This window comes from Eublepharis macularius, chromosome 1 (genome assembly GCF_028583425.1).
Source record: "Eublepharis macularius isolate TG4126 chromosome 1, MPM_Emac_v1.0, whole genome shotgun sequence".
In the NCBI taxonomy this organism is placed as follows: domain Eukaryota; kingdom Metazoa; phylum Chordata; class Lepidosauria; order Squamata; family Eublepharidae; genus Eublepharis; species Eublepharis macularius.
Window position 1 is genome coordinate 221,798,334 of NC_072790.1, and position 27,556 is coordinate 221,825,889.

The 27,556-nt window shown below is 44.8% G+C and overlaps 1 protein-coding gene across 1 annotated transcript in view; it reads right to left on the reverse strand.

The window, feature by feature from the left end:
- The window catches only part of LOC129334009 (L-gulonolactone oxidase-like), a 58,380-nt gene that overhangs the window by 21,872 nt on the left and 8,952 nt on the right, over window positions 1-27,556 (reverse strand). The window contains exons 5-6 of the mRNA XM_054985935.1: window positions 25,079-25,169; window positions 12,836-13,021 (exon numbers count right to left, since the gene is read on the reverse strand). Of these exons, the coding sequence (XP_054841910.1) occupies window positions 12,836-13,021; window positions 25,079-25,169 (277 nt within the window). The remainder of the gene's footprint in view (window positions 1-12,835; window positions 13,022-25,078; window positions 25,170-27,556) is intronic.

Here is a 27,556-nt window from a genome sequence, read left to right on the forward strand (position 1 = left end):
CATCCAGACACATCCTATAAGGGTAAGTGGAAGGGAAGAACTCAGCACAGGGCAGCCATTTTGGGCCAGAGTCCCATCTTCTCTGCACTGTGCACTGTGTCATTCCAGCCTGAGCACTGAAAAAGTTGTGCAGCCTTGTCAGTGCCTACAAAATCCAAAAACTGGAACAAAACAAGAACAGAAACCCATATAATTCCATCCGAATTGACACAATACATCATGTGTCAATTCAAGCTCTCCAGAACTCTTCATCAGGTTTGATGTTACAAATTATAAAAAAGATAAAGAATGGAAAGCAGTTTCTTCAGGCCATGGTATTAACGTCTGATCTTGCATGCATTGTCTGAGGGATGTAAGTCAGCAACTGGCTTAGCTTTATTACATGAGTTTGAGTCTTGCTTTTGGAGTGAGCATCCAAGAGCCATTGGATGAACTCCTGTGGTCCCTAGGAGCTCTCCAAGGTCCCACAAAGCCTGTGTTGAACCAGGTATCTGTAACATGCTCTGTTGTCAAACTTGTTCACTTCACCTGACTGCTGATAACTGTTGTGGGCTGTCCCTCTGCTTTAAGCTGGTTTTCTCTTTACATCTTGCCTAGTATCCAAGCCTCTTTGCTTAGCCAGAACAAATAAGTCATGATGAGACTGGATACTTGCCTTGCGAAGATAAACAACAACAAAAAAGCTTTAACGTGAGGTGGGTAGCAAGGCTCCAGCTCGCCTGGATTTCTGTAGACTATGCAAAACTGAATTATTCAGGACTATGCAAAACTGAATTATTACTTGGGTAATAGGACTGTACTGTAAAAAAACAGCTCAGAGAGATGTTTTGGTAGAGGGAAAAGGACTATAGAATATACTACTGCATACTGTTGGTACACATATGCTCCTACTGGGAGTTTGTGTGTTATTCAACATGTCATATCCATTTACTTATGTTTTGTTTCTGCTGTGTTTCATTTCTGTATTGGACTTATGCTTGTTTTCAAATTCCTGTGTAATCTGCCTTGAGTCTCAGTGAGAAAGGTGGACTATAAATAAAAATAAATGAAATAAAAATAATTTTAAAATTAGATTTGAGTCAGGGAAGTCCCTGACAATATGAAGCACTTGAGAGGTAGATAAATGGAACAATTACTACATCTATTTATCACGCTATTGTTATTGACTGTAATGGATGCTGCTGCACCATTTGAAGGCAAAAACCAAAATAGCTGCTAAAACATAAAACGGTAGTTCCAGTGGGCCTAGTTTCTGAAAGTTACCTCCTGAGGCCTAAGTGAGACATGATGAAAGTTTGCCAAGTTGTGTTGTTAGAGTATTGGATTAGGATTTGGGAGGTCACTCTGTGATTAACCTCGCTGAATGATGTTGAGTTAGTTGCTCTCTCTCACTCACTCTCACAGTGACCCACTTTATAGGGCTGTTATAAGGATAAACTGAGAAAGGTAAAACTATGTAGGCTGAGCTCCCTGCAAGAAACACAGGATAAAAATGCTCTAGACAGATGAGCATCCCTGGCTTCTTTTTTGTACTCTAAATGAATTCACCAGAATTACAACATGGGAATTAAGTGGCAATTTGGCTTGAACAAGACTAAAGGGCGCTCTCTGCCACAGAAAGCACAACAGTTGTCAAAATTCAAAATCACCCCTGTCAGGAACGCTGGGCCTTGGCGGTGAAGCATGAGAGAATTTTGACCCTCAAGGCAGAGCAGGAATGTATAAAGGCCCAGGAAAGAAAGATCTCTATGTTGTCTTCTTTGTTCCTCAGAATTACTCATTCTAATTAGAACACAACTGTTTGAACGGAAAGGCAGCCAACAGTTTTAGGATGATGTCTGGAGATATCACACTGGGAGGAATGCTGCTCTTCTTTCTTGTTGGTTTGGAGCTATGAGAATTGCTAATAGAACATAAGATCATAACAAGAGCCCTGCTGGATCAGACTCGTGATCCATCTAGTCCCACACCCTGTTCCACACTGTGGCTCACCTTGGATGGCCAATGAACAGGGCACAGAGGACGAGGCCTGCCCCTGATGCTGCTTCGTAGCACTGGTATTCAGAGGCTACCATGGGACATGGAGGTTCCCTTTAGCCACCATGGGTAGTAGCCATTGCTGGACCTCTCCTCCATGCATCTGTCAAAAAGCCCTTTTAAAGCCATTCATGCTCACATGGCCATCACTATGTCCATGGCAGCGAATTCCACGATTTCAATACTCATTGAGTAAACAAATATTTCCTTTTGTTTATTCGCACTATACCAGCACACCAAACTATGTCAACAAGCATGGTAAAGGGTCATTGCACCTGAAAACCTGTTGCCCAGTGCTTATGTCCCTGAGGAGTCCCAGGTGTGGATAATCTTCCTCACTGTGTTTTGTCCTGTCCTCTCTGTCCAGAGCCCAGATCTAAATTTCTCGTGGCACTCTTAGCCAACCTTGATCCAGGCTCAGCCACAGAGAACATTATTTTTTCTTCAAGGATGATACAGCTCCGCATGTCTCTTGCACAGCTTCGTTATTTGCTTTGCCTGCTATGAACACCTGAGCTAAAGTCATGTTCAGGGCCTAATTTGTTGCAGCCTAATTTGTGTTTCTGGACCAGGCTATCTTTTTGTTCCTTATTAATTTCCATCTAACCTGTTTTTATTGTGTTTTTAATTTAACTTGATTGTTAACAGCCTTTGGATATATGCAGTAAATTTTATTACTACTGAATTTTATTACTACAGAATACACGTTCACAGCTGATAACAACTCTGTACCGACTCCTTCCCACGGGGATATGTTTGCCCTGACATGGGTATAGACCATGTTCCTATGACAGGAAAATCTGATAGTTCAAAGTTCTTAGGATCTCCAGGCCTCCCATTATGGTGGGATGCCTCCCACAGATTGCTGCTGTTGAGCTGCCTCCCTTTGTGCTGACATGTCACTTCCGGGTGCAATGGGTAGCTCTGGAAATTGCCAGAAACTCTATGGTAAAACCATACAGTGACATCACTCACATCACTCCTCACATGTCCCTGCCCCCCAACTCTCCCACTGGTTGCCAGTCTCAGCCTGGCAACCTTAATAGTCCCCATCATAAGGATACAGCCTATGTGCATATAATTTCTACACACACAGATGCTGAGCCTGCTGTATAATAAGCATACATAGTCCTGCACAGGAGGGCCAGTGTGGACAAAATCCATTTCCCCCTCTATGTGCATTTGTTTGTCTGTAGATATGTCTCTGTAGCCCAATGGCCTTTAGCTCTGATTTCAGAAGCATAATTTCTAGGACAAGAGAAATCTTCCTTCTGCTCCAGAGCTCTCACCTCCGGATTCCCTTTCGTTCTTTCTTGGAGAACTTTACACTTTCCCTCATTTAATGCATTTTGCACCACCTGCTCTGTTCTCAGCTCAAGATGGATATTGGTTAATAAAAGAGTTGAAGTTGCTATGATAGGCCTTGCTGCCTGGGGTTTAAACACACATTTCTCACTTCGCTGTGCTATCTGCCTCAGTCAAATGGGTTTTTGCTGGAGTTTGAACTACGGAAACCTGTTTACTAGAGATGATAAAATGTTATCATTGTTGTTAATACTTATGGTGTCCACTTATAATGCTCAGTGCTTTACTTACTGTTCCTTGTTGCAACCCTAACAGCTACTTGAGACCTACCTTGGAGCTAGCAATTCTGTTCTGCTAATGGTAGAGCATTCCCCCAGCACAAGGACACTTCGTTGATGCAAGAGTCTCTGGTGCAGGTCTCCTTGCATTAGGGGAAAGCTTTGTCATGAGAGAAACAGAGTCATCCAACCTCTGCAGGCTTGCATTGAAAAAGGACTTCACTGTTACAAGGCACATTGACTCAGGTATAGAACACTATTGCACCTAAAACCCAGAACGGTGCAGGTTCCAGGTTTTGGAGGCCTTGAGCAGACAGCGCCCTGGAGCCTCCTTCTGCCCACCAGCAGGTCCCCCTCCTGCCTCCCTTTTCTGCCCCCTCCCACCTGACTGTGCATTCTCCCTTCCCTCACAAACTTTCCCACTGCCTGCACTTACAGGCACCTGTGTCACATTCATGCCCTTCCCCAACAGCATTGACTGGTGTGCGCAGTTGGCAGTGTACCTGCTGTGGCCTTCAGGACTGCCACTGCTGCACATAGTCCACATGCACTTTCCCATCCATGCTGGAAAGCTGGAAGCATGTGGGATGGAGCACTTGCATGCAAATGGGTAGGGAAAGGCACATGGACAGGAGACAGGGGAGGTGCATGAGTGTGTGTGGCGGGGGGGGGGTCTATGATAGTGAGCCCCACCAGAAACCCTGGGCCCCAGAAGTTGCCCCACCTCAGGGTATGCTGACACCACTCCTGAGAGAGAGAAAGAGAGAAGCAATACTGAAAAGTGGAATATCTCCTGCTCCCACACAACTTTGGGAAGAGATTTTCCTTTCATAAGTCAAACAGTGGGCTAATTTTTTTAAAAAAACTGAAATTAGAATTTTGATAGGACAGAACATAACTGCTTTCCTAAGCAAAGTTTGGCCTGCAGGCTGCCAGTTGGCTATCCCTGGGCTAGATGAAGCAGGGGGTTTTCTTCCAACTCAGGGCATGAGTCTAGCAATCCAGATCATCCGAGTGCATCTTTTAAATAACTATTCCATCTTAAACTATCTGAACCCACTTGGCTTTTGCAGCTACTTTGTCACAGTGTTTTTCAATTCCACATCACGGGAAAAAAAGAGCTTGTCTCAACTGAAGGATAAAATAACCCCAGGTTTTTCCCAAACCCTCATTATCACCATCATCATCCTGTGCTCAAGGCTATGGGGACAGGAAAGCGAACAAGCACAAATTAGATGAAGCAAATGAAGGAGAAGACAAAACACACATTGGGCAATAGCGGTCCGGAGAGAGGCCCTGGGAGGACAAACAGCCGGTGGAGCACAGCGATTCTGTTGAACGTAAAAGGAGCATCTGTTTGCTCAACCCATTCCAGAGGCCGATGCGCAAAATCAGGAGTAATGAGACACATAATGCATTAGTGCCAAAGGGAATCACATGCAGCAGAAGCAGGGACAGGAGTTTTAAAAAATCCTCCGCCTAACTCAGTTCCATGGAGATACAACGGAAAGGCTTCAGGGGAAAGGATTTAATATTTAAGAGCATTTATGTAACTGGTGGGAAAATGGTAAAAGGAAGACTTCTGGACTTCTCCCCGGGAGAAACGGTGACGGAGTATGTTAAAGGGACAGCAGCCACACAGACAGACCTATGCACTGTCGTGCTTCATGTTGTCAAATGTTAGTCCTAGAATTATGTTCTGTTTCAGCATCACATTGTCTATTATCAGTCCTAGAATTCATTATGTTTTGTTTCAACATTTCTCCTGCTCTGTATTGGATCCTTGCTAATGGTATGTCTTTGTAAACTTGTTTATATTTACCCTATGGCATTGTTTATGGAAATGTCCTTGACACTGTATGGAAATGTACTTGATACTGATTGTACTAAGCATGTACTGTGTAATCTGCCTTGAATCTCAGTGAGAAAGGCAGACTATAATTAATTAATTAATTAATTGAATAAACAAACAAACAAACAAATAGATCTGTGACAGCCAGGTGTCCTGTATTAGGATCAAGTGAGAGAACTGGGTTCAAATGGAAGCTTATCCTTAGAGTTACTGGTCAACCTTACGCAAGTGTTCTGTCTCAGGGCCAAACTACAAGTGACGCCTGACACTAGTTGGACACTTGTCAGCTTCCCTCAAGTTTTGATGGGAAATGTAGGCAGCTTGGCAGAATGTTGGACAAGTGACAGTTGAAAAGTCCATTGGACAGCAGTCGGAGAGCCAAGCTGCAAGACTAGGATGCCTACATTTCCCATCAAAACTTGAGGGAAGCTGACAAGTGTCCAACCTGTGTCAGGCGTCACTTGTAGCTTGGCCCTCAGTCCCCTTGTCTGTACAATGAATATGATGGCCAGCTTCGTAAGCACTGTCTTGCTGAATCAGTGCAAGAAAGTACCTCTTGTCCAGGATCTTGTTTCCCGCTTTGGCCACAAACACATAAAGTTGATAATATTGAATCACTCCAATCAAGTCAGGCCAATCAAGAATAGCATTCTTTACTCTGACTGGCAGTAGCTTTCCAGGATCTCAGATCTTTCACCCGATCCTTTTAGCTGGAGATGGTGCAGGTTTTGTTTGTTTGTTTGTACCCTGGCTTTCTTCCCAGGGGGAACCCAAAGTGGCTTAAAAAGTTCTCACCTCCGATCGGCAGCACTATCTGTCCAATCACATGACGATTCTCTCACGAGAGAATTGTCATGATTGGACAGACAATGCAGCAGCTCTCACTAACATGGTAATGCCATTTGTCTTTGAGAATCACCTCCCTCACCCTCCCCACCCCTCTCTCCTTGGGTGAGAAAGCAATGAAAAGGAAAGAAAGTGGGAGGAACGAAGCCACACTTTCAGGGTGAGGAGTTCTGCCAGGTAGGTTCTGCTGGGATTCTCCAGATCTTTTAGTTCTTTTGAGGAGGCTTTGGGTCAGTGGTTGATCTTCTGTGTTTGGGAAGCCTTCTTTGCCCTGGAGAAAGCATGCAATTCTCCCTGCATTCCCAGTAGACTACAATAGAAAGTGGCTGGGGGAACATTGTTCAGGGACCCATATAATTGGACCCCTTGGTCTGATTCACTTGAAACTTGAAGGGGGGGGGGTCTTTGACGGACAGACAGCCTTTGTAATTTTGATGTAGTTTGCCTGGAAAATGGACCCTCCACTCTCCCCTGGAAAGATTCTCCCAGAGGGAATAATGGACACAGTTCATTCCAAGTATATATGGAATTAACAGGGAATCCAATAGTGATATATACAAACCAACCAGAGCCCACTCAGAAATCCCAGTTATGTTGTGGCCAGTGAGAGCCAACGGCAGCAGAAGCAGCATAGTATTTTTGCTGCTCTGTAACTGTGACTCTGTACCCTGGGAGAGGTGCTGTTGAACAAGTAGAGATTAACAATGCAATCCTAAACAGACTTACACCTTTCTAAGTCCATTGTGGACTTAGAAGGTTGTAACTCTGCTTACAATTGCACTATTAAGGCATGATTTCTGCATTTGGACCTAAGAACTAACCGGAGATACTACAAACCAGGGTTCACAAGCTGGGATGTCGCACGGTTATTAACCTTGGTTTGTGTCTGTCCTGTTAACTAGTGTTAGTGGGGTGGCCAGCATTGGGATGTCACATTAAACAGGAGTTAATCAAATGGTGGTTTACAAGCCATGGTTTAGGAGGGTGATATGCTGCCCCAGTGAACTTCCTAGTGAACTGATGATTTGGATTTGGTTCTACCCATTGCACAAAATCGTTTGGATGCTTCCCCTGTGGAAAACTCTGTTGAATGTTGAATATTTACAAATTGGAAGGGAAGGCATTACATTGACTAGAACAAGCACTGAATTTAGGAATTGCTGTTTTCACCATTTCCCTCTCATAGCAATGATGCTTGGAGTCTAAAAGGGTCACTTGCAAAACAGGCTTTGATCTTATTATTAAGGAGAATTGATTCACAGATTCGCTAATGCAGAAAAAGAAGATGATGTAAATATATCACTGTGAGATGGGATGCTGGCTGGCTGGCTATTCCCGTGTGCTAGCTGCAGCCACCTGAGACAAGCACATCAGCTAGCTACTCTCCGTTCAAGCTTGGCTCAAGAGTCCTCTTGGCATGCGGTGCCGTGAGCTACAGATGATAGCGTCCTCCTTTAGATATCATGCAGACAGGCGCAAGCCATCCATGGCAGCAAAAGATGCTCTAGCAGGCATCTGTTCAAAATCTATTTTGGGGGTTCCAAACAAATCAAGTTATAAACCAAACTAAATCAAAAAATGTGACACAAATCCTCCCAGGGAAAAAGCAGGGGAGAAAAAAGTCAAACATCCTCCTGCAACAATCTTTCCCATATGGGGCTGCCAATCAGTTCTTAAGAGAAATCCTACTCACAAGTCCTTTGGATCGTGTCTAGCTTGGCCCTTAGACTTGTTCCCTGCACACTTGCATGTGGATCCTCTCAGCAATTCTGTTACCCAACCAGGATTAAGTCACCTCAGCGAGGCCTAGAAGCTTGAGCTTAGTAGCAGAGAGCGACAACATGATTTAAATACCAGGTGGGTAGCCATGTTGGTCTGCGCTGGTAGATCAGCAAGATTTGAGTCTAGTGGTACCTTAAAAACTAACTAGCTCTACTAGGGTATGAGCTTTCCTGAGTCAAAGTTCCCTTTGTTAGAGACAGTTTAACAGAAGCATTCTAAATAATTTGCTGATTAATAACAGACCTCCAAAGAAAAGAATACAGGAAGATAGATGGTTTTACAATGAAAACTTGTTTACCAGCTGAACAGAGAATTTTTTTCTTTAGCTTTCATCTTAAATGACTGATTCCAAACTGTAAGATAAGGACACAGTATGGCGCACGCGCGTGCACGCACGCATGCACACACACACACACACACACACACAAACATATCAGGACTGAGTTTTGAAGCTGATTTATAGCAGGTCCGAAATGGCACACCAGAGACCAAAATAATCAGAGGTGAGGTTAACTCTGAAAATCAGGTTATCAAAATTAGTTTGCTTCATTTCTTCACTACGAAGTGTCATGAGAGCACACAGCATCAAGGGTTGTTGATAAACCCGTTTGAGACTGAAATCATTCTTGAAGACTGGAGGGGCAAAATGGATACGTGTAGATCAAATCAAGCCTGATTTCTCCTTAGGAGCTAGAACAACTAAATTGAGGCTGTCATACTTTGGTTACTGTAATGTATTGGTCGAACTGTAGCTGATAGAGAACTCAAGGCTTTGCTATCAGTGGCCACTAAGTACGGGTGGCAGCAAATCAGGAGAGCCAGATAAAGACCAATCACTGAGCTGTAAATAAGTTACAATGTATGTGAGTTATGCAAACGAGGGTATTCTAAAGTACGTGTTCTCATTGGCTATAACTCTTTGGGAGGGAAAACTGGTATGTATATATATTGAGGGTTTCTGTCAGTTGTGTGTGTTGTGTGTGGTTATACTGAATAAAGAGCTGTTGGTTTACTTCAAGTCTGAACCCACTATTTAATAGTTACATTGTGAGAAGACCAGACTCACTGGAAAAGCAATAATGCTGGGAAAAATTGAAGGCAGGAGGAAAAGAGAAAGACCCAAAATGCAATGGATTGATTCAGCAGAGAAAGCCACAGGTGCCAGTTTGCAAGACCCAAAGAAGGCTGTCAATGATAAGATGTTTTGGAGGTTGTTAATTTGTAGAGGTGCTATAAATCAGAAGCAACGTGACAGCACACAACACAGAGACACATATTAGGAAAAGGAGAAATATTATGAAGACCATAAATTTGTAATCATGTTTATTTTATCTGTCATTTCTTCATGTCATAGATGAGAATACAGACTCCTCCTTGTCAGGCAAAGAGACCACAGGTGGGGTGGGGGTGCAGCTGAGCACTGCAGAATGAGACAGTTGAGACTTTGGATGCGCGAGAGGAGCCCCAGGAGACCATGTCAACCCTTTCTCCCTGGGATACAGCCCTGCCTTCTGATCTGGACTTAGAGCCTGAGCCCTCCACCCTAGAATCCACGACAGCACCTGAGGTCTCTCCTCAAATGACCCCTCAGACCCACAAAGCCAAGAACCAACTCCATGGAAGTATGGTTGTTGGGGGTTTTCCGGGCTGTATTGCCGTGGTCTTGGCATTGTAGTTCCTGACGTTTCGCCAGCAGCTGTGGCTGGCATCTTCAGAGGTGTAGCACCTCTGGTGCTACACCTCTGAAGATGCCAGCCACAGCTGCTGGCGAAACGTCAGGAACTACAATGCCAAGACCACGGCAATACAGCCCGGAAAACCCCCAACAACCATCGTTCTCCGGCCGTGAAAGCCTTCGACAATCCATGGAAGTACTTGCCACTGTAACCAGGTGCCTGCCCTTGGAGGGGCAGAGCTTGCCTCTCCACTTCCTTGCATGGTGTTTAAGGTCTCAGTTCACACCCAGATTTTGTTGGAAGAACATCTGTGACACTTGGCTCTGACAACTACAAGTGACAAATGACACAGGTTGGGCACTTGTCAGCTTACCTCAAGTTTTGATGGGAAATGTAGGCGTCCTGGTTTTACAGCTTGGCTCTCCATTACAGCTGCAAGACCAGGATGCCTACATTTCCCATCAAAACTTGAGGGAAGCTGACAAGTGTCCAACCTGTGTCAGGCGTCACTTGTAGCTTGGCTCTATGCTGTGACTGACCTTAGCCACAGCACAGCTAGTCGTCTTCTTTCTTGAAAACTTAAAAGTACAAAACTTTTTAGACTTTCATTGTAGGGAAGTCAGAGGATGCCTTTGAACTATCCTTTTTGGCACCTTTCCCATCTCTTTAATATCCTTTTTGTGATGTTGCAATGGAGCACTCTTTTAACCTGTTCTCTCCCTCTTCCGTTCTGTACACACAAAGCCAAAGCACTAGCTTTAGTCTTGCCCATAAATAGCCCCCTTCTGGCCTCTCCAGTCTGTTATCCTCCACCCATTCCAACTTTTTTTCAAAGGCTGCTGTTTTCTGCTATACCAGTGATTGCCGCTAATGATGAACTGCAAACACAATTCATTACTGTCAAGTGAACACAGATCTACTGTTTTGGTCTTAATGAGGGTGGAGGATCCATAGCCCAGAGACAGAACATATGGCTCTTGTGTAGAAAGCCAGTCTCTTTGCTCCCCAGTGAAATGGGTCTCATATAGTCAGGCTAGGAATAATCTCTGCATCAAAATACAGGAGAGCTTTTGCCAATTAGAACAAGCCAGGCCAGTCGGACCAACTGTTCATCTCACTAGACAGAAGCTTTGTATGTTCAGAGTTATACTGCAAAGAGTTTTCATGCCGTTATAGCCAGAAGAGGCAGTATTTAGCACTGTCCATCCTCTACACTGAGGAGAGAATATAATAAAAATGTCTGCACATTTAAGGGCATGTCAACAGATTCTCTGGGCTCTGATTTGTTTTTACAATGTTGGCTTCCAGAGGCTGGGCATATTTCAGTTGTCATAAGTAAAACTCCTGACATATATCTTCTTCCTTGGCTAGTCTCTTTCCTCTGGCTCAGACTGAGTGAGGAAGGAACTGAGAGAGCTGGCTGTACCATGAGGCCAATTGAAAGAATTGTCTTAGGTGGTAGACTTTGGGGTGGGGATGCCAACCTACCACCCCACTTGCCTGTGTAATGCTCCATTATGGAAAAATGGCAAGACAGAAACATGATAAATATCACTGTGCCAACATTCCTGCAAGAAGGTTTGACCCCAAGCTACCAATCTTCCCCTGCACACCTTCCATTCACAATGGGCAGTGGTGCAACTCAGAAGTGATCCTCATGAAACTGATCGTGCATATGAGAACAAGCCCCAACAATGCACAAGGAATCCACAGCTGATGCTCGGGTGTTCCTCGGCAGAGACTTGCCAATGTGAAAAATGGTCCCTCGGGACAGAAATTACAAAAACAAATGGAGCAAGCAACATGAAACTAGCAGGCTTGCATAGTGCATCTTATGCACTATGGTTTCTGGTTCTGTGTTCTAGGGAAGGAAAAGCAGCAAAAGGGCACCTTCATCTTCTGGACTACTGGAATCTCTCTGTCTGCATGCTGCATCCCATGCTGGGTTTTGAGGCTTCTGCAAGAATGGATCCTATGCTTCAAATTTATCTCAGAAACAGTAAGAGCTATAACCTTGATGTGAAATGAAGTGAAAGTGTAATGCTCAGAATTCGGAATTCTGTGTGCCACGTAGCACACTCCATACGGTGTGAAAGTGGCAAAAACATAGCACAGACATCACTCTGCCCTGCACGTGACACAGAACTGATGAAGAGCACTAACACAGAGAAAAAGGGAGAGAAATATGTACACTGGAGGAACTGAAAAATCAGTTTCCAAAGAACAGATACTCCCTGCAAGCCATTTAATCTTCCTAGTTAAAGCCCTCAGCTTAAAAGATTTCCTAACAAATGAGACGCATAGAGCTTGTGGGTGTGTGGGAAGAATATTCATTAACTAATTGCAATTGCATGCTGACTGAACTGGTCTAGAACCATTTGTCCTGCCAAGAGCTGTTCTTTAAGCCTGTATTTATAATATAGACATACGCCTTGCAAGCCGCGTTAGTCTGATTTGGAACCATTCTTGTACATTGTTTAGAGTTCTGGACCAGAGCTATGAAGATCCAGCTTCACCACTGTGCCATGAAGCTCAGTGTTCAACCAGAAGAGATAAAGAACATGCATCTCTGTCCATCTACAAAATGCAAACTTTAGGCTTTGCCTTGGTGCTTTGCAGGAAAGAGGAGGATTTAACCTTTCTGTTTAGGTAACTGAAATTGACCCCCCCACACACACACACACCCTACTATTAGCATTGTAAAGGGGAAAAGATATTTACTCTTTTTTCCTTAAAAAGCTGATAATAAAGAGAGGAGCCCCATTCCAATTAGCAAAAAGGAGTGGAGGTTGAAGGGTTAACCCAAGGCAAATTGAGGCTGCAAGGATATCTTATGGATGGAGGTTGAGATACGATGTTTGTCTCCACTGTTTCTGCCCTTGCTGGATGATGTTGGACTAGTCATTCTCACAGCCTAATCTACCTCATAGGTTTGTTTTGTGGATAAAATGACAGCGAGGAGAGCTGTTTATGCTACCTTGAACTCCTTGGAAGAAAACCAGGATTAAAAATGCAATAGATCAATTTCCTGACGCTGTTATTTGTACACAACGAGATACCTCCTTGAGTGTGGATGGGAAGGTGGTCTCTTGCAGATAGAACTCGGTCACACATTGGAACGTAATGGTGAGGATGATCCCCAAACAGCCCAGGTGTACACGGGCAGCTTGGAGAAGTTCAGGATTCATGGATTCGGAGCACTCCAGGATTTCCCCGGAAGCTGTCAGCAATGTCAGAGATGCTACCTGCCATGGAAAGATGGAAAGAAAACAAATGTGAGTTTGGCTATCAGTCAATCAATTACATTTTCCTATTCAGTTTTGACTTGAAGTTCAGCTTTGGGCTAGTTGGAATGTGTGTGCTCACAGTTTGTAAAATGTGCAAATGAGCAGTCATGGATATAATACAGTAACAGGGAAGCCTAGAACGTCCATAACACCTCAGATGCAATGCTTTTCTATGGAGCTATTCTACACGCATATAAACTTCCAGATCTTTTGCTGCTTAGTCACTGTCAACTTGATGAGTGGCAGCTAGGGTTGCCAGCTTACTGTTGGCAACCAGCAGGAAGTTTAGAAGGCAGGCATATGCAAACAGGCATTCTACTGACACCTCAACATCACTTGTGGTGCAAACATGGAAGTGACGTCATTGTGTCACTGCAACACACTAGGATTCCCCTGAAACTCTGTGGTGTTACTTTAGAGTTTTGGGAAGATTCTAGCATCATGCTGAAAAAATGATGCCACTTCCAGATTTGTGCCAGAAGTGATGTAGTGGCATTGACACATCACCTCTCACCCACCCCTAAATCTCCCTGCTTTTCTACCAAGTGCAGAGGACAACTGGGTCCACAGAACAGGAGACCCAACCACCCTAGCAACAGCTGAACATGTTAAGTCAAACTGGCTTCGTTGACCAGCACTGGGTTAGAAGTTAGAATCAGCAATCCACACGATCACAGATCTTTGCTGCATTTACCCTCCCCACAGCAATTCTTTCTGATTTCAGGAAAGTTTATCCCCAGGATCAGAGGATCTGTATGGACTCGTATAGCTATGTGGATCAGTAGACAATAGTGAGAAGGAGGAAAGCATTAATTGCCTTTCTTCTCCCATCAGCAAAACTGCACGGACAGAAGAAACAGAAAGGGCGAATTCACCCCCTTCCCACTCCACACTGCAGCTTCTAGACCCACATGAAAATTAGTTGTCCCCAGCTATAGAAGAACCGCTGGGGGGAGAGGATTGGGTAGGACCATCTATGTGACTTGGAAAGGGCAGGGGAGGAAAAACAGCAAGGGAAACAAAAAGCAGAAAACAGCAGTAGGAAAAATGAAATATTCACACAAAGGATTGTGGGGATGGTGGGGGTGGTTTCCACCCTATCATGGCTTTTTTTCAGCAGGAACGTGGTGGAACGGAGTTCTGGAACCTCTTGAAAATGATCACATGGCTGGTGGCCCCGCCCCCTGATCTCCAGACAGAGGGGAGCTTAAATTGCCCTCCGCACCGCTGAGCGGTGCGGAGGGCAATCTAAACTCCCCTCTGTTTGGAGATCAGGGGGGTGGAGCCACCAGTCATGTGACCATTTTCTCTGAGGGCAACCCACTGAGTTCCACCACCTCTTTTCCCAGAAAAAAAGCCCTGCACCCTATTAACATGGCTGTCTGTGATTCAAACTGAAAATGGAGGATATTTAGTGAAGCTCTATTCTGAATCAGTAAACTGGATTTTTGTTTGTTTTGGTTCAATTCACTTTTGGATTCAACCAAGTATTTCAAATTATGGTTCTGCTTCTGTTCTGGCTGAGGAACATATGAGGTGTTGGTATGGCTGATCTTCCCATTTTCCATTTCTGTTACAGTTTGCAGACCTGAATCTGAGAACTGAGGTCTGGGGGGATGGCGGAGGGGACCTGGTCCAGAAAGCTGACTGAAACGAAACAGGTCTGGCAAGGGCAGGGTCTAGAGTTGCCAACAGGCCTACAGGAAAATGCCCCGTGCCTTTTACAGAGGCTTAATGTGGGGAAATGGGCAGGTGAGATTTTTTATGGCACAGAAGTAAATAATATTACCTATTTTCTCTTGCCCATTGGGGCAAGAGATTTTTTTCTCCAGGCAGTTGGCAACACTAACTGGAAAGCAGGGAGCTCTCCTGGGAGCCCCCATATGACATCCTGAGCTACAGTATGGTAGAAAGGCAGGATAGCATGTGAAATAAATAAACTGGGAAATGCTAAATGAAGCTACTTTGGATGGGTACTTCTATGCACTTCATGATATGACCTCTAACCCTTGAAATTTTATGCTGGAATAAATTTTGTTAGCCTTTTAAGGCAGGGGTGGGCAAATTGCAGCCCGTGGGCCACATGTGGCCCGCTACAGAGTTTTTTGTGGCCTGCCAAGACAGTAGAAAAGTGTGATAGGGTACATTTGTCTCATTAAACTGATTCTAAAATTAAATGTGCTTGCAGCTATAGATGATATGAAATTAGCACGATAAATAAATTGAATAAAACTACCACTATTTTATTTAATTTATATTTATTGATTTTTATGATACAATTTATACCTTTTCTGAAATGCAAAGTTAACTAATGAATGCAATCATTTTAAAAGGTGCGGCCCTCCGCTAACCTCCGCTCCCACAAAGTGGCCCCCGAACCAAAACAATTGCCCACCCCTGTTTTAAGGGACTCCTGTTTGGATTTGCTACAACAAACTACACTGTTTACCCCTCTGGGAAATGCTGGGTAAGTTACATTTCTGTTGCCAATTGTTTGTATGAATTTTGGGCAGTATTTCTCTTTTCAGCTTCAACACAGCAACCCGGAGCCCAAATTTAAGACTCAAATTGCTCCTTGTTTGAAATCCAGGAAACCTTAGTCACCTCTTTTGAGCTCTTGCTCACTTACGAAGCTGGCGCCAGCAGAAGGCGCCCGTGGGCTAACTTTCATCCCAGCCTTCCCACCAAAACTACAACCCAAATTTCCTCCCGTCTCTGTACTCCCCCTTTTTACTTTCTATACAATCTCCTGCCTGCATGAATGAAAATTATTTTCTGTTGTCCTGACTGCTGTATCTGTAGGCTCAAGGTGAAGCAGAGTGTCAGTTTGACTGAATTCCTCCAGAAGCACTTTTACTTCAGCTGTGGGAAAGGAGGGAGGAAGAGAAAACACAAAATGGGGCTGGGAAGAATTCAGAGCTGAACGCCCTTGAAGGAGGTGCCGGGCCCCTTCCCTCCTCCCCCACAGGTAATTTTCTAAGGTCAAAGAGGTTCAGGCTAGAAAACAAGCTCGAGGGAAATCACACAGAAAAGCAATTGAAACTGGTCTATCACTCTGCAAAGTTTGCAGCTGTGGTTTTTGTCATTTCCTTATGTAGCTATTTACTGTTCTGCTTGCGTGGCATCAGACAGTTGTTCGTCTCCCAGAAATAGAGACGCAAGGCAGGTAATGCCTTGTCATTGCCCCAGCCTTTTATGCCATCTTAGCTTTGTGTAAAATCTTGTTTGATTCTCCACTCTTCCACTTGAAGCCAGCTGGGTGACCGTGGGTCAGTCACAGCTCTCTCAGAGCTCTCTCAGCCCCACCCATCTCACAGGGTGATTGTTGTGGGGATAATAATAACATACTTTGTAAACCGCTCTGAGTGGGTGTTAAGTTGTCCTGAAAGGCAGTATATAAATCGATAAGATATGTTGTCTCTGAGCATGGATGTTCCATTTAGTTATCAAGGCTAAAATATTTTGATGGATCTCTATGAATTTATCTAGCTCATTTTAATCACTGACTTACACATTACATGCAAAAGCATGTAGCAAAAACTGGATACTTTTTTAAAAATGGAAAACAGCTTTCAAACCCTGGAATTTCTAGTAGTTTGCAGGACAGGGTACAGACCGGCTGCTCAGTTTTTTCTTGCAGGCTGTTTTTCCATCCAAAATCTGGCCACCCCCCTCCCACAAATGCCTGCTTCTCACAGCAGGGTTTCCCAAGTGACGAAGTTCCAGGATTACTGGTCAATTTAAGAAAAATGAGTAAGTCTCTGGGTTTACATGGCATGCACCTGAAGGTTCTTAAGGAACTCAGATGTGAAACTGTTGAACCAATATATGTAACTGGTCCGTAAAATCAGCCTCTGTGCAAGGGACCTGGAAAATAGCCAATGTTATACCCATTTTTAAAATGTAGTCCAGAGCTGATCCAAGGAATTACAGGCCAGTTAATTTAATCCAGGTAAATTAACTGTTGTTAAACACAGTTTTATTAAGCACATTGATAATAATAAAATAATAACATTCAATTTCTATACCACCAATCAGGACAACTAAACTCCCACTCAGAGCGGTTTACAAAGTACGTTATTATCATCCCCACAACAATCACCCTGTGAGGTGGGTGGGGCTGAGAGAGCTCTGGAACAGCTATGACTGACCCAAGGTCACCCAGCTGGCTTCAAACAGAGGAACAAAGTGTGTTGAGGAAAAATCAGCAAAGGATAGTCCTGCCTCAACACCCTTTTAGAGTTCTTGGAACAGGTTAATAAGCATGCAGAGAAGGGTGATCTAGTAGACACCATATACTTGGACTTCCTTTTGACAAGGTACATCACACCAAATAAGTAACCTTAGCAATCACGGGATAAGAGAACAGATCCTCTTATGAATTAAAAATCGGTTAAAGGACAGGAGACGGAGAGTAGAAATACATGAATAGTTATCTTGCAATGGAGGGAAGTAAATAGCTGGGATCCCACAAGGATCAATATGGGAATGAAGCTATTTAATTTGTTCATCAATTAAAATTAGTTCATAAATGGAACTGTGGTGAGCAGTTTAGTGGCCAAGTTTGTGGATGGCACAAAACGAATCAGGATGGTGAAGACCACGGCAGATTGTGAAAAACTACAGGAAGATTTCTCCAACCTGGGCGAGCAGGCAACAACATGACAAATGAAGTTCAGTGTTGCTAAGTATAGGTAATGATGAGCATTGGAACAAAATATACTGATGGGGTTTGACCTGGCTAAGATCAAAAGGAAAGAGACCTGGGCCTTGTACTGGATGAAGGTGTCCATGAAAAAGTCAACTCAGTATGCGGCAGCAGCGGAAAAGGCAATTTCCATGCTGGGACTGAAAAGAGAATTGAAAATAAAACAGCAGAGCTAGAAAAAGTGCAGAAGAGGGTGAGGTCGGATCGCCTTTCTTATGAGGAAAGACTGGAGAGAGTCTGGGACTTTTCAGTTTAGAAGAAAGTTGGCTTAAAACGGGGGGCATGATATTTATAAAATTATGCATGTGGTGGAGAAACTTGGAGGCACCCAATGAAGGTGATGGGCAACAAGCTCAGCACAGGCCAAAAGAAGTACAGTTGAAGCTCACTTCCTGGAGGCTCCCAGCTGGTTGGCTGAGAGGCGGCAATGGGGTGCGCGTGTGCCCAAAGATGCTGAGGGAGACGAGTTTGCCCTCTGGGTGATGCCTGTTGGCTGAGAGTCTCTCTATGCAAGACTTTTGACACATGTTCTTCATGTGTCAGGAGATGTAATTTTATCTGGGAAGAGTAGTTTTAAATGACAGAGCCTGCAGAGATTGTTCTGGATGGGACAGATTCTCTCACAACCCTCCGCTACCTCTGGTGGGCTGGACTGTCTCCCCTTCCAGGGCTTTTGCCCTGCCAAGGATTGGTTATTGGAACTCCCTCCCCAGCAAGATTCATCAGTCCCCCTCTATTGCTGTCTTCTGCCAGTGGGTGAATACTTTTTTTGGCGTACTTGTTATTGGCCCTCCTTCCCGGTCTTGGTGTTACCTGTTTGTGTGTGTGTTTTATGGCGTTACTTTTAAATGCTGTTTAAAATTGTCTAAAATGTTTTAATTATTTTTTAAAAACATTTTAATGTTTGCTGCTTTGGGGACCGTATTTGGGAGGCAGCATACAGATGTTTTTAAAATAAATAAATAATCAGCCTGAGTATCTGGCACATTTGATTCACTAGAAATCCCCATTCCCCAGAAGCACCTAGTAGAAAAGCTTTTATTGTACTTCTTTACTGAACGAGTAATTAAACTGTGGTATCCACTGCAAGTGGATGCAATTATGGCCACGAACATGGATAGCTTTAAAAGGGGGTTAGACCGATCCATGAAGGAGAAGTCTATTGACAGCCACCAGCTATGGTGATTAAGGAAACCTCCATAAACAGTGGCAGCAAACCTCTGAATATCAGTCCTAGGAGACAGCATCAGGTGAAAGCCATGGCCATGCTGGCCCTCCAGGGCAGCTGGTTAGCCACTGTGTGAAACAGGATGCTGTACCAAATGGACCGCTGCTCTGATCCAGCAGGGCTCTTCTTACATTCTTATGAGCAGGAAAGCAACTGGCAAGCCAAAGGTTCAGCACGCCCATCTCTCTCCTGCCATGCCACCATTCAAATCACAGCCGTTTGAAACGGATGGTTATTTCACAAGAAAAACAGGTCCTTGATCAGAGAATTGCTCCGTGAGCTAGTCAGTGCTGCCTTCTCTTGCGGAAGTGAATCTCATCAGATAATTGCATATTGTCTGAAGAAGTACCTATTTTATTCAGTCCTTAACCTAATGCCAGTCAGGTTGAATGGGGGATCCCAAATTTTAACCTTATGGGAGAAGAAGAGTTTTCTCTGTTTATTTTCTCCACATTATTCCATATATTATAAACCTCTATAACCTCAGTGATACCTCTGTAACCGCCCCATACTCTCAGCCTTACCTACCACATAGGGTTGTTGTGAGGATAAAAAGGAGGAGAGGAAAATGATGTAAACCACTTTGGGTGTCCATTAGGGAGAAAGGCAGCGAATGGCTATATAAATAAATGGGTAGGTCTAGCTAGACTAGACTTTCTCATGGTTCCAGTACATTGTAGTTTGAGAGATGGGCCAAAGCTCAGTGGTAGAGCATCTGCTTTGCCTGCAGAGGTTCTCAAGTTCAATCCCTGCTGTCTCCAGTTACAAGTATCAGGCAGTAAGTAGGTGATATGAAAGACCTCTGCCCTGAGACCCCGATAAACACAGCACAGGTAAACACTGACCTCAATAGACCAAAGATCTGACTCCGAATACGGAAGTGTCACGTGTCCGTGTGTCCAAGGACCAATTCAATAGGAAAGAGGAAAGTGATGGCGCTGCCCTCCTATTTCTCTTAGCAAGAATCGTGGGGCTTCTGTTGGCTCAGTGGCAAGAGTAATAGCAGAATTACAGCCTGCCCTTTCCACCGTCACCCTTCATTTCTTAGGATTTTCTCTGTTAAGTTATTTCACAGGCTTGTTTTTGATGGCTGCTCATGAATTTTAAGTCATGTCGATTCCCGAAAGGCAGAACTGCCAGCTCCTTTGTCTCTCTATCGATCCCCCGCCCCCTTTTATTAGCCTTCTCTCTCTCTCTCTCTCTCTCTCTCTCTCTCTCTTTTTTTTTTACTGCCTCCCATTGTCATTTCTTTTAATTCACTGAATTTTGCTGGAGGAAATTTATCAGTCACGTTGAAAGCCAGATAAATCCATTTTGCAGCCACAATCCCAGTCGAGAAGAGCAATTCATTTTGCAAACAGTCCAGGAGAGGATATTAATGACATCATAAATAATTGGGGGGGGGGTGCTGCTCTATGTTCCACCAAAGCACGAAGCCCCCAACACCCACAGACAAAAGCCCACCAGTAGGGAGTACACAAGATTGCTAGGATCCAGGGTCATACAGCAACACAATGATGGGGAGAATTAGATTTATTCTATCCCTGAAGTAGGGATTTTGGGGGAGTATGCAAACTTAGGAATATGATTTTGGCCCAAAGGTGTTATTTTCTCCACTGACCCAGTGAGGAAGAGGCAGGGATCTAAAAAGCAGTGTGAGCCAGCATGTTGGGCTAACTCTAGGGAGAACTGAGTTCAAATCTCCACTCTGCCTTGGAAGCTGTCTGGGAGACACTGGGCCAGGCCCTCTCTCAGCCTGATTTATCTCACAGTTGTTGTGGAGCTAAAATGGAAGTGGTAAAAGAACTATATACACACTATCTTGAGGTCCTTGAAGTAAAATCAAGGTTTAAAAATTAGATAGACTTTGCTCCCACCTCTAGGACCCACTGGGAGTAAAGCACCCCACTGACAGCCTCAGAAGAAAGCACTATATGACACTGAGATTGGCATCAGGCTGCTACATTGCTGAAATATTTTTTAAAGTGCCCCCTATGCTGCTTCCTTGATCAGATATGTCCCCACTCCTGCCTGCATTATGTCTTGGCAATATGGGCACTTGTCCCTCCCCCAACACCCCCCCCCCCATCCTGCTGGTGCTTAAAGTAGTTGTTAGGGACATTTCTGATCAGGACACAAGCCAGTCAATACTTTCCCAGCAAGGTGGTTCCAATCCACATTTTTGTCACCAAGCAGTTAATCCCCAGCATTTCATGTGTAACTTGGAGAGAGTGGTATGCCAGTCGGTTAAAGCAGCCAGATCTGCCAGGCCCCCTCTGCTTCAGGCTCCTGCTTGGTGGAGCAGTGGAAGCAGAAATGAAGAAACAAGTAATGTCAGGGCTTTTCTTAGAGTAGAAAGCTGTGTTTCTGTCAGTCTCTCTCTCTGCTAGTTACAACCTGCAGTCACCTGCCTCTTCACCATCAAACCACTCCTTCAAAAAGGGACACCATCTTTCCCTGGTGTTTTCTACTCTCTCTTCCCCTACTCTTTTTGTTACCCAAAGACCAACTGACATGTGAGCATGGGAGATCTGTGTGTGGACAGGGGTGGAATTCAAATCATATGCAGAAAGCTAGTATTTCCCCCATGCATTTTCCTAATACAAGTCATCCTCCACCACTGGGGTTGCCAGGCAGGGACATGGTAGGGGGAACATTGCAAGCGTGGTGGCATCACTTCTGGGGGGGGGACCCAGAAGTGACAGTGAGTAGCTCTAGGAATATCCAATATCTCAATGGTCAGACCATAGAGTTTCCAGAAATTCCAGAGTGTGGATGTTGCATAATAGAAAAGAGTCCAGTAGCACCTTTAAGACTAACCAACTTTACTGTAGCATAAGCTTTCGAGAATCACAGTTCTCTTCATCAGATGCATCTGACAAAGAGAACTGTGATTCTCGAAAGCTTATGCTACAGTAAAGTTGGTTAGTCTTAAAGGTGCTACTGGATTCTTTTCTATTTTGCTACTACAGACTAACACGGCTAACTCCTCTGGATCTATGACCATGGTGTTGCATAAGGGAGACTTCTAGGGTCTCTCCAGGGTCTCAGGCAGTGGTCTTCCACATAAATGATTTTTTTTAACTGGAGGTTGTGGGGACTGAAGTTAGGCCCTTCTGCATACAAAGCAGATGCTCTGCCAGTGAGCTGTGGCCCCCTATCCAGCTCCTGAGGCTGAACATTGATCCATCAAGCCTGGTACTCAGTCAGCTGCTCTCTAGGATCCAGATCTTTCCCTGCTCTGCTACATCTTATATTTTAACTGGAGGTACCAGAGTTTGAACCTGTGCTCTATGCAGTCAAAGCTTGATTCTACTGCTAAGTTTCCATGGTGACATTACTAATAGAGGACCACGATCATAGTGGAGAAATGGAAGGTAGGACACCTGCACCACAGCCATAGCATGCTCAATAGTTAATTCAAGAGCAGGCCTTGCTACATCTTTCAGACATTCCAAGTTCAGTACGCTTATGCCACTTGAGATCTCTACAGTGAGCCATAAGGAATGTATATTAAATATATTAAATATAGGAGACGTCTGGTTCTCTCTCACCCCTCCAGGCAGAAAAAGTTTGCAATGCGCCATAAATCTTATCATGCCATCTAATGGAATAAGATCTGGAGCAGATGATGGGGAAAATGGACTTCCTGTTTAGAACCTACTGTGGAACCCAAACCACTCAATCCTAAGCAGAGTTGTGCCATTCTAAGTCCACTGCCATCAGTGCGCATAGAAGAGTATAACTTTGCTTAGGATGGCAGAATGATGAAAAGCATTCATAGGAGAGACAACTTCAAGATGTCTTTTTGCCTTTCCCACGGTTCTTTCCATTGGTAGGATCAGGGGTATTTGCAACCTGATGAGGTCAATGCATTAAGAGATTTAAAGTGCTCTGTGAAGATACGGGTTGAGAGCCTCCTGTTATCAGCAGCATCCCAACGACGGGGGTAACTGGTGGAGCACCTCTGTGCTGAACACCAGATAATAAGCTGTGTGGAGCAGCGTCCTCCGTTCGCAGTGCCGCAGCACTTAGCAAACGTCCCTATTTTTCATTGTTTTTGAACGCAGGCCATGAACACTGAGCTGCCCTCCGCTGAGTCCGCATTGTTTTGTACCTTATCAGCTCACAATTCTTGATTTCTGGGAATATCTGCCTAGTGCTGTGAAATATGACAGTTCCCTCTGCATACATTTTGCAAATATGCATTGCGAGCAGTTGGAGCAAGACAAATGATTTTTAAAATTGTCCTATATTTTCCTGTATTTCCCATCACTGTATATCCCAGAAACTCTTCTAATGACCCTGCTCCCTGTCAAATTACCATCTGTTTTACTTCTTTTTTTCTCATATCAATGAACTTACACAGTTCCCCCACCCCACATCTTAAAAACCCACACACTTGTGTCAAGTCTTTTTTCCTCTGTCATAAAATACTAACTTAGAATATTACAGCTTTATATTTATACTCGGTGTTTTTTGTCCAGTGGTACGACCCTGTACACAGTACCAGCCCCCTAAACAACAAACATTGAGTAGCAGCATCAAAAAATTTTTTTTAAAAAAGTTTCCCTTAAGGATGACTCAAAACCTCTCCCCAACCGGAATTCGGGCTGGATTTGGAGGGGTTTAGGTGGGCAGGAATTATTTCCTGGTTGCAAGCCAAGCATAAGATCCACCGGAGCGTTTTGATGGACAGAAGGATTCCACTTGAGCCAAGCTACAAGTGACGCCTGACACAGGTTGGATACTTGTCAGCTTCCCTCAAGTCTTGATGGGAAATGTAGGCATCCTGGTCTTGCAGCTGCTGTCCAACCGACTTTTCAACTGTCACTTGTCTAACATTCCACCAAGCTGCCTACATTTTCCATCAAAACTTGAGGGAAGCTGACAAGTGTCCAACCTGTGTCAGGCGTCACTTGTAGTTTGGCTCTCACTTCTCCCCATCTGCTGTTCCCCAAAATGTTCCCCCAAATGCCATTCTCTAGGAGATGCATTTCAGGGGGCATGTTAAGGTTTCATTGGGGGGAAGCTGTAATGGGCAATCTGTGCAGATGTGCAGTGAGCCCTCTCACAGCCTTGGAACATGAAAACAGAGCACTGGCGCAAGGCTGTAACAGGGCAGGAGGCAAGGAGAACTTTAGTAGAGAATGAGAAGAGATACACACGTTTGGCAAGGGTTGGATTTTGGCTGCCGGGAATTGCCATTCAAACTCTCACTTCTTCGATCTGTTTCTGGCTGTTCAGAAGGTTGCTTTACTTTATCCCTTCCTTCCTAATTGGGCAACTGGAGTTTTGTATATGTGTGTTCTCACACAGCCCAACTGAGTTCTCCTCCCCTTATCCTTGCTGCGTGTCTATACTGGTCCACAGCCGTTTTTTAAAATAGACAGTTAAATCAGTCATAAAAACTGAAACTGCAACCCCCCCCCAAGCAAAATCATATAAATCTGCCGTAAATAAGGTGATGATAAGATAGGGGTAATAATGGAATAATGAGCTTTTAATTTTTTAAAAAAATAAGGAGTAGAAATAGATTTGAATTCTGCACATGTTGTTTATTTGGAAAAATATACACTAAATAGGCTTAATTATTATTCTAATATCTATAAAGGTTATGATTTTTGTACTCTGTATTTTAATAATCCTTGTAGCACACAACTTTATATTTGCTTTACTTGTCCCCTTTCTTTCCCCTTCTTTCAGTATTACTTTTTATTTTAATAAAATATTTTTTAAAAATAAATAAATAAGTGCTTCCTTTTAATAAAACCTTACCATTTGGTATTTGGTAGTCCTTAGTGACCCTAATGGTTACCAATTTGTTTGAATCGACAATGGGTCTGTGCACGTACAGTTTTACAAAACCCCAATGCAAACTTGCGAAGCAGGCATTCATAGCCATTTGGCATGAACCAAACAGACAGGATGAAGGGCTTGCATCTGATTAACACCTTTGACCACAGTAACTTAGACTGTCAAACACATTGGTGTCAACATTCGCAGCTTCCCCAGTTGCAACTCTGCAACAGCCAAGCAGACTTCAAGGCAGCTTTGAAAACAGTCCACGGAGTCTCACCTGAGTAGCAAATATGCCATGTCTGATGCCGGTGTTGTGTGTGCCAGTGCCAATGACCCCGGCAGCTGCCACTTCCGAAACAGCGCCTAGACTGAACAAAAAATGGACAATGGAAAAAATGCACAACGTGCCGGAAATGCTACAGAATAACATCTATTATTTTAAACTAATTCTTGATTTAAAAAAATCACACAGCTGGAACATTTGTACAATCAACACTTAGTGTGTGTGTGTGTGTGGGGGGGGCTCTGTAAGTATACACGTGGGCAATGGATGTGCTCTTTCTTCCCATTCCATGCATTAATCATACAAAGTTTCCAGTCCTAAGAAAGGGGATTTTGTTGCTGTAATTCCCGAGGGTAACCATTGACAAGATGATATTAATGAATGTGACATTCAAAACAAAAGGTAACTAATTGCCAGCTGCTTTGGATCCAGCACATGCCAGAACGAGGGCTACACACTTGCCACGGTCCATCAAGCCACAGAGTGCGCACACTGCGAAAAAGAAGGAAACCTGGACAGTGATTTACACTCAGGAAGCTTCTTTTGGGGCCTGCTTAAATTGGAAGGGTCATATAAGGAAGGTTTGTGTGCGCTTTGAGTACTGTGTAACCAAAACAATTATTTATACAAAATGAGCACGTACCTCTGTTTTTTCAAACCACCCCACCAATAAGCTCCGCTGCTTCTGGCAAAATCAAGCCCCCCCCCCCATTTCATCCCAAGCCCAGTGGAATAACAGCTCTGAATGCCTTAGTTTGTAATTACTCTAAGATAAACTCAGATCGAACAAAAAAGATCAATCTTATGAAGTGCTTCTGTAATTAAAGACCTCCTTCTTCTCTCATGTCAGGGAATGTGAGTGAATTTGCTTGTAACACCAAGAACTCACCTCTGCTCCTAAAAGAGCTCACTTCCTACCAAGTCTTTTCATTGCTACCCCGGCTAAAGAGAGGGCAACTGAGGTGAAGAATTCTCTGTAGTGGGTTTTTGTAGGCCATAAGAATTGGTTCTTCAGAGGCAGTTGGATCAAAACTGCCATCCTGAACCCAGTATTCCCAGCTGAAATGGCTTGACATAGTGCCTACTCCCAAATAAATGTATTTGTGCCTTGAATCCTTGGGCTTGATGGTAGGGCATGGAGATAAACAACACCAACAGGTAAATAATACCCCATTGTGAAGAGTGCCCTCAAGTCAGAGTTGACTTATGGTGACCCCTGGTGGGGTTTTCATAGCAAGAGACTAACAGAGGTGGTTTGCCATTGCCTGCCTCTGCAACCCTGGTTTTCTTTGGCAGTCTCCCATCCAATTACTAACTAAGGCTGACCCTGCTTTGTTTCTGAGATCTGACAAGATCAGGCTCTCCTGGGCTATCCAGGTAAGTGAAACCAGGGCCAGATCTAGGGTTGCTGGTGCTCGGGGCAACCCTAGTTTGGCCTCGCGCGTGCGCTGTGCACGCTCGTGCTCCCAGCGTGGCGTGATGACATCATTTTGGTGACATCATCACGCGGGGCACCGGAGGCAGCGTGCAGGCCTGGGAAGCCGCCCACACCATTCGCTTCTCTGCAGGCGAATGGCGTGGGCGGCCTCACAGCCCCCCGCGCTGCCTTTCACCTGCCCCGCAGGACAGGGGGCAGCTGGCTTGCCACGCGCCATGTGCCTGCCCCGCAGGACAGGGGGCGGCTAGCTGCCCCCTCTCCTGCGGGGCAGGCAAATGGTGTGGGTGGCTGCGCTGCCCTTTGCCTGCCCTGCAGGACAGGGGGTGCGTGGCAAGCTGGCCGCCCCCTGTCCCACAGGGCAGGCAAAAGGCAGCATGGGGGGCTGCGAGGCTGCCCATGCTGCCACCTGCGCGCTCCGGCAGCTGGCAGCTGCTCCCGGTGCCCTCTCCCTGGCGGCGCCGGGGGCAGACTACCCCCCTGCCCCCCCTCGATCCAACCCTGAATGAAACCTCTATTAAAATGACACAACATGGCAACTCCAAGCCTGCAGCCTCTCTCCAAATCTTTTTCTCCCTGCTGGGAGAAAAATACTGAGAGAATGAGGCTCTGGAGCGGTAATCCGCAAGTGCTAGGAGCAGGGGCAGATCAGAAAGTTCATGGCGTATTGCGGTTTTTGAGGGCTGCCACCAGCCAAGAACAAGCCAAGAGGAGCTGCAGCACTGCTGGGTCTGTTGCAGGGCCTCTCCAGTCAGAACCAACCACTAGTGGTGACAACAAAGGCTTAGGCTCGCCCATTGTCTCTTCCTGCGTTGCCATTGCCTGAGGCTGAGCCCTCAGTCCTAGCCAGGGGCATTGTGGGAGCTCGGCAAATCTGCACTCATGGGCGACACTGGTGTTGGCCAGGTCTGAGCTGGGGCAGTCACCTGGCCTGCTCTTTAGCCCAAATCTGGCCCTGGCGGGGATTAGGGTTACCAGGTTTCCCTCTACAGGGGGATGCCTGACACCAGCAACCTGCTCTTCCTTCAGCTGCTCCT